Genomic DNA, 10,079 nt, shown 5'->3' with positions numbered 1-10,079 from the left:
TGGCACAGAGACCAATCCCCAAAAGCAGCTCCTCTCAGCCACAGAACGCTGATGCCTGGAGCCCTCCAGCATGTACTCCACCTTCCTAACCTATCTTCCCTGGACATGGCCTATGGACCACGAGCTCTTGCTTTTTTTTTTTTTGAAAACCGACGGAACTCCTCACCAACGTAAGAAAAAAAAATGATTTCACGCCAATTGCTCCATGCCTCCATCAAGAGGTACTCAACGTGGATGACATGGGGCAGTTTGAGCTTGCAAAAAATACTTGACGACATCATACCATGAGAAGCGTTTTGATAGCTCGGACTTAAAGACAAACCAACCATTGAGAGAATAAGAGAGCATGAGGTGCGTTTGATCTTTGAACTCCAAAAGGCCAAAGCCAAACAAAAGACACCGGCCCTGTTCGTTTCACTGGAATTTGGTTGCTGCTTATGCTGATGCTGATTTATTATGAGAGGAAAAAAATTATTCCTTCGTTGACAAGTATTATTGAAATAGTGCTGAAAAATAGGGTGACCAATTGCAATACTAATGCCCTACATTTTCCGTCCTTCAGCTCATTTTTTAAGAAATATACAAGAAACCCTCTTTTCTAGGAGAAAAAGCTCTCCAGACACAGCCTTTGTAGTATACTCAACAAAATTTGAAAAACAGAATAAAAAGAGAAAAAGGTTGTGTCTACACTCACAATCTACACTAGACTCTCCTCTCCGCCTCTACTGCAATTCATTCTTAAACCTTAATTAACTTCTATTCTTTGTTGGGAAGGTTGACACATCATATCACATATATATATATATATATATATATATATATATATATATATATATATATATATATATATATATATATATATATATATATATATATATATATATATATATATATATATATATATGATGTGGCCACCAACGCGGCCAAAACCCGAACAGATGAAAAATGGATAATATTAACAAATCAGATAACTTTTGTCTTGTTTTGAAGTTTAAGGACTAAAATAAAACTTCAGTAGTTGGAGGACCAAATTTAGTTTTTTTTCTGTTTATTATTTTCTCAACTCAGATGCATAATAACCATGATCCTGTAAAGCCAAGTTCCAAACCTCAATCCTCTGACAGGTTACTTGAGCTTCCCTTTTGGTGGTGGTAGTGGCATCTGCAGAATTGGTCAAATTCCATAAAAAAACAAGGCAAATTTTACTTAGGGACACCGCACGGACGCCTAATATACTGTTGGACACCGTTGGACACTGCCAACTTCAAACTATGCACAGTACCATTATGAAATAGTGATTCTTTGCCACTAGACACAATGCTCATTATAATATTCATTTCGTGGTTCGGGAGAGAGAAAGGGCGGTGAATACACCAAATTGCCCCTGCAAGTCCTCTTCCACCTCTGCCCATCAGCCATGTGTGCGCGTGGGGGATTGGGGGCGCCGGGCTGAGCCAGCAGCACGACAGCGCGGGGCGCTCGCTGGTCCGTAGAGCTGCAAGCCGCCGTGAACAACCGCTCCCTCCATTTCTACTGCGCCGCCCATGGCTTGCCCCCTCCGTTCCTGCCGCGCGGCCATGGCCCAGGGCGAGCGCGACCTGGACGTGGGCTCACGACCTCACCGGGGGAGCAGGGCCGCACGGGGGGCGGGCGCGACCTCGCCGGGGACCGCGGCCATGGCCGAGGCCTGGCGCGACCTCGCGCGCGGGGGGTGGGGGGGCCATGGTGGACGACAGCCAGGGCCAGGGGCGGGCGTGACCTCGTCGGGGGTTCACGACCTGGCCGAGGGCGCGGCCTCACCGGGCGGCGCCATGGTGGCGGCGATGCACAGTCATACTCGTGACGGCGCGGTGAAGAGCTCAGGTAAAGAGGTTGGAGACGAGGGCAATTTAAATATTTTCCTCACATTCTCTCTCGTCGAAACTGAAAATGAATAAAATAATAAATGCGGTGTCTCCGGACAAAGAACCATAATTTTGTAATGTCCACCAACACGTTTATGGTGTTCGCTAGCTAATTATACATTTCTTCGGTGTCCCATAGCTAAGGGTATGTTTAGTTCGCGAAATGAAAATTTTTGGATGTCACATCGGATGTTTCGGGATGTCGGAAGGAGTTTTCTGATACTAATAAAAAAACTCATTACATAGCTCGTCTGAAAACTGCGAGACGAATTTATTAAGTCTAATTAATCCATCATTAACGCATGTTAGTACTGTAGCAATTATGGCTAATCATGGACTAATTAGTCTTAAAACATTCGTCTCGCGATTTCCAACCAAACTGTGCAATTAATTTTTATTTTTGTCTATATTTAATACTCCATGCATGTACCGTAAGATTCGATGTGATAGTTTGGGGTGAAAATTTTTTGGAAGTAAACCAGGCCTAATTTTACCTTAAAAAACAAAAATCATGTGAGCAAAATAGAGGCCTCCTATCTCCAAAAGACTAGGAACAGAAGTAGTGTGGTGGTGGTCCATCATAAGCCGCGCCTATGGCGGAGTGCGCGGTCGTTAACCGCCGAGAAGAGTCCCTCACGTCCCCGCCATTGGAGCTCTATGCTCCAGACCTCCAGTTCGCTCGCGGTCGCAGGCAGCACTCCCACCGAATCTTCCTTCCTCCGATTCCCTCTCGTCTTCCACACCTCCTCCCCGCGGCCCCTGCGCGCCATCTGTTCGACGAAATATCCCACCCCTGTACATATAACCCACGCGCGCCATTTCCCGCCTCCCCAAGTTACCCAGCTACCTCCCTACCTTCCTCTGCGCCGTCACTAGCCGACCGGCGCCATGCTCCGGGCGCTCAACCCGTCCCCGTCCCCGTCCCCGCTCCGCGCGCGCCCGGCGTGCCGCGCCTCGCCGCGGCGGCGCGCGCGGGGGAGCTGGGCGCGCCCCCGCGCCGCGGCGGTCCCTCAGCAGCAGCCGCCCGTGCGCCGGCCCTCCGGGGACCGGCTGTGCGCGCCGTCACGGGGCGCCGCCGCCCAGCTGCCCGCGCCTGATGCGACCGCGGCGGCGGCGCCCGGGGCGCGGGGCGAGCTGGAGGCGTTCCTGGAGGTGGTGCCCGCGAGGATGCTGCGCGGGCTGGCGCTGCACCAGGAGGTGCGGGACCTCGTCGAGGTCGTCATGGACCTCGGCCGCCGCCCCATCGCGCGGTTCCCGTCCGGGGACTGGGTCATCTCCGACCAGGTCGTCACTGCCGATGACCTCCGCCAGGCCGTCGCCAAGGTAGCTGCACGAGGCACGAGCTGATTTAATTCTCACTCGGCGTTACACCATGGTACTTGTTACTTTTGCCGCCCCCCGATCCCCAAATAAACTACTAGATTTTCTCTGCCTGGCGGCGTGCTAGTGCCTCTGGAGCATCTTCAAATGGACTGGTTGCTTTCTTAGTGGGTGAACGCTAGATCACGATGCATGCTATTGCTATGACTGGCCCCTATCTGCTCGAAGTAGCTTTAGGCCAACCATTGTGGACTCTGTTCCGCTTGTGGAGTCTCTGTTTTGCTTATTTGGAAGATTGGTGCTGGTTTGCAGGTAGGTGACTTCTCCGAGGACAACCGATCTGGGATCAATCACTCGTTGCACCGGATCAGCGCTATCAGGAACCGGAAAGCGCAAATCATAGGGCTCACTTGCCGTGTCGGTCGAGCTATATCTGGCAGTGCAGAGATGATCCGTGACCTAGTGGTGAGCGGTGGTTCAATATTAGTGATTGGACCTCCTGGAGTTGGGAAAACCACTCTGATCAGGTACAACAACACCTAATATTCATGTCGCTTCTCCAGATCAGCAGATGGTTCCATGTAATGGCAGTCAAATTCAATAATTTGGTATTATAATCTATAGATCAAAGATTGTTTGATGAGTACTGTAATGTGATGCTAATGAATGATGATGCTTTTAAAAAATACAGGGAAATAGCTAGAATTTTGGCAGATGAAGGTAAGAAACGCGTGATCATAGTGGACACATCTAATGAAATAGGAGGTGATGGGGATGTACCTCACTCTGGCATTGGATGTGCTAGGAGAATGCAAGTTCCCAAAGTTACTATGCAGCACAACGTAGGTCCTCAAAGTTATTCATTGATATAATTCAATTATTTGCTTAGGAGTTCTCGAGCCTTTTCTTAAAAACTTCACTCTCAAGTGTGGTGAAACAAAGGAAACTTTGTTTTCTGCAGGTAATGATTGAAGCAGTTGAAAATCACATGCCAGAAGTAATTGTTATCGATGAGATTGGTACAGAACTTGAGGCAATGGCAGCTAGCACTATTGCTCAGAGAGGTGTTCAACTAGTTGGAACTGCTCACGGGGTGACAATCGAGAGCATAATTAAAAATCCTTGTTTGCAAATGCTCGTTGGTGGTATTGAGGTGCATTTTCTTCCTCTATTACTCTTTACCCAATGCATTTGCATGCTGCTGGAACTTAGCAACCTTCTGAAGGGACATTAAAGTGCCACAGTCAATTACTTTGTGTTGAAGCTTCACATAGTAGATTTTAATTTGGTTTATATTCTAAGCAGCAGCGGTGATCCCAGTTTACCTACTTCATCATATTTTCCTTTTTAAACTGGATTACAATTGTGGAGCCCTATTGGCATTTTACCTTATATCAACTCAATCGCTTCAGTATTTTGTTTGTGGAAATATTAATCTGAGGTTTCTTATGTAGAGTGTGACTCTTGGTGACGAGGAAGCAAAAAAGCGGAAAGTCCAGAAAACCATTCTCGAGAGAAAAGGACCCCCTACATTTTCATGCGCTGTTGAGATGATATCCAAAACTGAATGTCGAGTCCATCACAAGTTAGATGCCACAGTGGATGCTATTCTTGCAGGTAACTTCCCAACTATTTAGCAATTTTAAACCTCATGGGTCAGCACCTCAATTATTAGGAGTCATTGACATCTTCAGGCTTCTGAAGGTCTGAACTTTATTTCTATGCCCTTTAACTCACTTAATTTTATACTCTCTGCTACAGGGAAGCCACCTAAGTTTGAAGCTCGCAAGATGCATAATAAGTCTACGGAATCAGAAATGCCGTTGGTGATACCTGATAGAGAGTATGAAATAGAATCACTGCCACTATATCGGGAAGATATGGTCACCAAGTCAATATCATCAGAAAGCGACTTAAGTGAGCATTTTGCTGCCTCCAGGCAAACAAAAATCAAGAGTATGCCATCGGATGATAATTTTGGTGATGATTTTGTTTACAGAAGGAAAGCAAAAGGGAAGAAATCTGTGCCTGGAAAGTCTCTAGTCCGTGTATACACATACCAGGTAAATGAAGAGATGGAAAACATGAAGTCTTGGTTTTACTTTTGTTTTAGTCCTCAGTTTAGTAACCTAACACATAAGCTGCCTTGGATTTTATTTATGATATATTCCTCAATAACAGAGAACACTAATTTTTGAGTACCTATTTTATTCTCAAACAAGTCATGCAGTATTTTATTTTTGCCATTAATATAAATGTAACGAAGAAACAAAATGCTCATGGCATTTCTATTTCCTGCTGCCAGATATCAGAAGCTGATATATTGCAAGTAGCAACAGTGATGGGATTTGATAATGAACTAGATGTAACAGATGACATCGGAGCAGCCGATGTGATTCTTGCATCAAGTTCTGAAATGAAGCAGAATCCTTGGATTCACAATGTTGCCAAATACCACAAGCTTCCCATATTTGTTGTTAAGGTTATCACACGATACATTGATTTTGTGCTATCTACTGCTGATTATGCTTGCATTAACATACTTCTTTTTATTATATATTGTAAATGGCAGACTAATACGATGGCTCAAATAGTTAAGGCTATCAGAATGATTGTTGGAAGGGACAACAGATCATCAAGTAAGCAACCTAAGGTTATGGAGGGCGAGATAGAGATTGAGGATGATGCTCCGATACGTAAGCCATCTTTGGAGGAAATTGATGCTTTGGAGGTAATCAGTTTACCACATACTTGCCTCTGAAAGATAACTCAAATGATTTTATGTTTTAGTTGCAAAATTGACTGTCTTTTGTTAGTAATATAATTTCTCTTCCTGATTGAACATTATTTTCTCATTTAATTTTTTCCTTCAATCACTATGAAATGTTGACTACACGGATGATCTTATTCATACGAATGATTCCATGTCCACGATGAGAATGGGTTTTTACATGCTATGATCATACTATGACTTCTGATATTCTGCCAATACATTAATATAAGAGTTAAATATACCAGCGGTCCTCGAATTTGTAAACGTGTGTCACATAGGTCCATAAACTTAGAAAATGCATTTCTAAGTCCCTAAACTTGTTAACTGGTTCACCACAGGTCCATACCAGCCATGCTGGCATTTTTATCTGACGTGGCACGCTAATGTAGCGCTGACTGTGTCTGCCACTTTGCATTTAACCCCTCGTCTATCTTAGCCTCGTTCATTTGCATAAAAGAAAAGGCCGCACTCGAAGGTGCCGCCCTTGCTCTGGCCATGTGAGCAGGCGATCGTGGCCACACAGCCAACGCTGACCATGCTGCACGTGCTAACAAGTAGCGTCGCCTGAGTGGCCGCATGTAGCCTTGTCGGTGGCCGTGACATGGCCTTCTCTGTCTCACTGTCTGCGCTGCCCGCAGGGCCACTCGTGCCGCCACCCCACACGCTACGCGCACCTTGACAAACTCCGCCCCACCACAGCCATGGCCGTCGTCGCCTTGCCGGTTGCGCTGCCAAGAAAGAGAAGAGAGCGGACCATCTCCCTTCTCCTGCCAGCATGTGGACATGGACAGAGAAGGCGCTGGCTCGCTGAGTCACTGAGGAGCGAAGGCCATGTTACATCCACAACAAACGATACTCGTCCATTGGTCCACGAGGGCTGCTCGCGAAGGCTATAGGCTGCGGGCGGTGCTAGCTAGTAGCGCAGGCCGTAGCATGGTTGGCGCTGGCTGCGAGACCACGGTCATCGGCTCACGAGGCTAGAAGTCCTGGAAGCCCTGGAATCCGACCGGCGCGAGGTGGAAGAAGACCACGTCGATGGCGCGCTCGCTGAGTTCTGGCTTGGCCGCTTGGTGGTCCGGTGGGTATGCGTATGGGTATCGGGCTTAGGGGCTTCTTCCGTCTTGGCAGGCCAACCCCATAAGGCCTTAGCCTTTTTGGGAAAGAAGAAAGGCGCAGTCGGCAGTTGTGGCATCGCGCAGAGCTCCCCTGACTCCAAAGCGTCGCATCGGGCACGGGCTGGCTTGGTCGCTGTGGCTGGCCGCGCTGGCGTGCCGGCTCCCTCTAGCCATCCCTCTCCTCTTCTGTCGCCTCCCGCCCTACGTGAACTGTGGCTCACCCCTCGCCGGCCACCGGGCATCGGCTCGTCCCCTCCCGATCTCCTGCGTGGCATGTGCATAGCCGACGGGCAACGGTCAGGACTCAGGACAAGGGGCCAGCCGGCCAGGGTGCTGCCCACTGGCCACCGTGTTGTTCGGCAGACGACTAGACGGCGGAGACTGCCGCTGCCGTGCTGCCCGTGCGTGCAGCGGGGCAGGACGGCCGTCGGCATGGAAACAGGCGAACAACGGGACAAAGGCCAGAGGGAGACGGACGGGATGCTGCCGCTGCGCCGCTGTGCCGGCGTGCTGCTGCGGCGCTGGCGCGCTACCCATAGGAAGCATGATTGACGATCAGGAATATTCCTTTGACCTATGACCCCGATGGCGCCGGCGTTGGCGAGGCGGATCGGGCCGATGCGTAGAGGAGGAAGGTCCGGCGCACGAGTATGTCCTTTTTTATGCAAATGAACGAGGCTAAGATAGATAAGGGGTTAAATGCAAAGTGGCGGACACAGTCAGCGCTACAGTGCATGCCACGTCAGATAAAAATGCCAGCATGGCTGGTATGGACATGTGATGAACCAGTTAACAAGTTTAGGGAGTCAGAAATGCATTTTTCAAGTTCATGGACCTATGTGACACACGTTTACAAATTCGAGGGCCGCTGGTGTATTTAACTCTTAATATAATATTGATGTCTGTGTATATCTGTTTCTAAACACCAAACTAGCGTTGTCACATAACAATTACATTGTACTCTGTACACATGCAGGAGGCTTGGCTTGCAATCGAGTACATTGTTATTCCAGGCGGGGAGCCGGTTGAGCTCCTCCCAAGATGTTCAGAAATAGTTGCTCGGCAGCTGGAGCTCGTAGAGAGCTACCAGTTACTTGCTGAAACCTTTGGAAGTGACTCCAATTCAAGGTTACAGATTCTCCCCGTGAAAATAACCAAGAAGGGTTCTAGTAAAGACAATGGAGTATCAAAGCCCACTAAGCAAACCGGATCAGATTTGATCGTCAGTGAGAATGGCGGCGGCTCAAGTTTTTCTCGGCTGCCCTTTCTGCCAAAGTGACCTGTCTAGATTGACCGTCTGATCACCACTCTCGAAAATGTACATCATTCCTGCCCCCTCATTGTTGTTCTTATTGTACAGCATTGTGCAGTGTTGTAGATATTGTTGAATGTTGAAGAAGCGAAAGAGCAAAGCTAACTGTAATTGCCTTGCATTCTTTTGCTGGAATAAAATCCGCTCATTTCTGGAGTCTTAGCCAGGTCAGCTCACATGCTTATGTTGGCATGTCTGACTCTACTGCTTCCACTCTACTGTTATTATTGTGTTTGTTTTGGTTTGGCATCCACTCTACTGCTTCCCAGCCAAGGGGCAATTAAATACTCTTTGGATCACAAATATAAGTCAATCTACGTTTGTCGTTAAGTCAAACCTTTTAAACTTTGACTACCAATATCTCTAAAGTTATATTATCTCAAGTTTAAAAAAGTATATGGTGTGAAAGTATTATTCATAATTAATCTAATAATGTCAATCTTGTGTTGTTTATATATAACATCTATGATATCCTAATCCTAATGGTCTGAATTCAAGTGAACTTATATTGCTTGACGGAAGTCATTGTGCATTTATGTTATTGTGTACCTTGCTCGGTCCTAGCGCTAAGTAGTACAGTACTAATTATTTGTAGTGTTGTCATTATTTAATTTTTCAGTATTGGGATTATGCTTTTTTGTACAGCGTCCTCGAGCAAATCTTCCTATTGTATCCATCATACCGATGATGTATCTGATGGTTGGTATTATTTTATTTTATTGGGAGGACTAGCGCCGGGACGTCTGGATGAAAGCCCACGGCTGCTCTGTTTCTCGCGCGTAACGAGTGGACGGCATGGACCTTAGCTTGCTGCGGGGCTACCACACGGGCATCGCGCCGCCGTCGGCCCACCCGGGGCCACCACCTCCGCGCGCTCGTCGGGCCACAACCTACGCGGGCATCGCGCTCGTCAGGGCGCGCCGAGCTTGAACTGCCGCGTCAAGATGGAGAGAAGGGAAGGGAGGGGAGGGGAGGGAGAGGAGAGGGCGATGCGCACCGCGCGAGGAAGGAGCCAAAGCCCTGCGGTAGGCCATTGTTCGTCAGCCCCCAGCGCCATTGCAACATGTGCAACATCTCGATCTACTTTGAAACATCCAGATACAACACATGCAACATACGCTAAAGACAGATAAAACACTTAAAACATGCATCTGAAACACTTGTAAAAATTCCTGAAAACACTTCAAAACCATTGCAAAAATATACAACATTCAGATAAAAATGCTTGCAACATATGTATGAAATATATGTAACATGCAGATAAACACACTAGCAACATAAGTCTGAAAAACAGATGAAACATGAGAACAAACACTTGCAACATATGTGTACAACGTATGCAACACTTTTGTAACATCCATATAAAACACTTGCGACATACCTTTGAAACATCTAAAACATACGCTTACAGCATGCGTTTTCAACAAACCCTGGCAGACGGGTAGACGGACGGAGCAATGCACAGTGAGATCCGACTGCACGGGTCATTGTGAAGAAAGAGGAGGCAGTGGATAGAGTTTTTTTTTAATATAGCACAGTTCACCATATGCGCGGATAGAATAGCACCTTTTTAGACCTATTTGGAACAGAAGTTTTTCAAAGGAACATATTATTATTATATTATAAGGTCAAACGAGCAGCAATAGTGTGACGAT

The 10,079-nt window shown here is 47.1% G+C and overlaps 1 protein-coding gene across 1 annotated transcript; it reads left to right on the top strand.

Moving 5' to 3' along the window:
- Positions 1-2,480: 2,480 nt before the first annotated feature.
- Positions 2,481-8,595, top strand: LOC136549484 (protein SEEDLING PLASTID DEVELOPMENT 1-like). The gene is made up of 9 exons (XM_066540786.1): positions 2,481-3,227; positions 3,537-3,751; positions 3,916-4,066; positions 4,186-4,377; positions 4,679-4,841; positions 4,986-5,287; positions 5,530-5,706; positions 5,797-5,955; positions 8,089-8,595. The coding sequence occupies exons 1-9, from the start codon at positions 2,793-2,795 to the stop codon at positions 8,389-8,391; spliced, it is 2,097 nt and encodes a 698-aa protein (XP_066396883.1). The 5' UTR covers positions 2,481-2,792; the 3' UTR covers positions 8,392-8,595.
- The last annotated feature ends 1,484 nt before the right edge of the window (positions 8,596-10,079 follow it).

Source organism: Miscanthus floridulus, chromosome 4, assembly GCF_019320115.1.
Source record: "Miscanthus floridulus cultivar M001 chromosome 4, ASM1932011v1, whole genome shotgun sequence".
NCBI lineage: Eukaryota > Viridiplantae > Streptophyta > Magnoliopsida > Poales > Poaceae > Miscanthus > Miscanthus floridulus.
Note: the sequence above shows the minus strand (reverse complement) of the source record. Positions and strands in the feature narration are given on the sequence as shown.

What these genes read in the sequence shown, in the direction of transcription:
- LOC136549484 (XM_066540786.1), top strand. Translation starts at nt 2,793, where the DNA reads ATGCTCCGGGCGCTCAACCCGTCCCCGTCCCCGTCCCCGCTCCGCGCG. An exon ending in GGGAAAACCACTCTGATCAG is followed by an intron (nt 3,752 to 3,915) that starts GTACAACAACAC and finishes TAAAAAATACAG; the next exon opens with GGAAATAGCTAGAATTTTGG. An exon ending in TTCCCATATTTGTTGTTAAG is followed by an intron (nt 5,707 to 5,796) that starts GTTATCACACGA and finishes TGTAAATGGCAG; the next exon opens with ACTAATACGATGGCTCAAAT.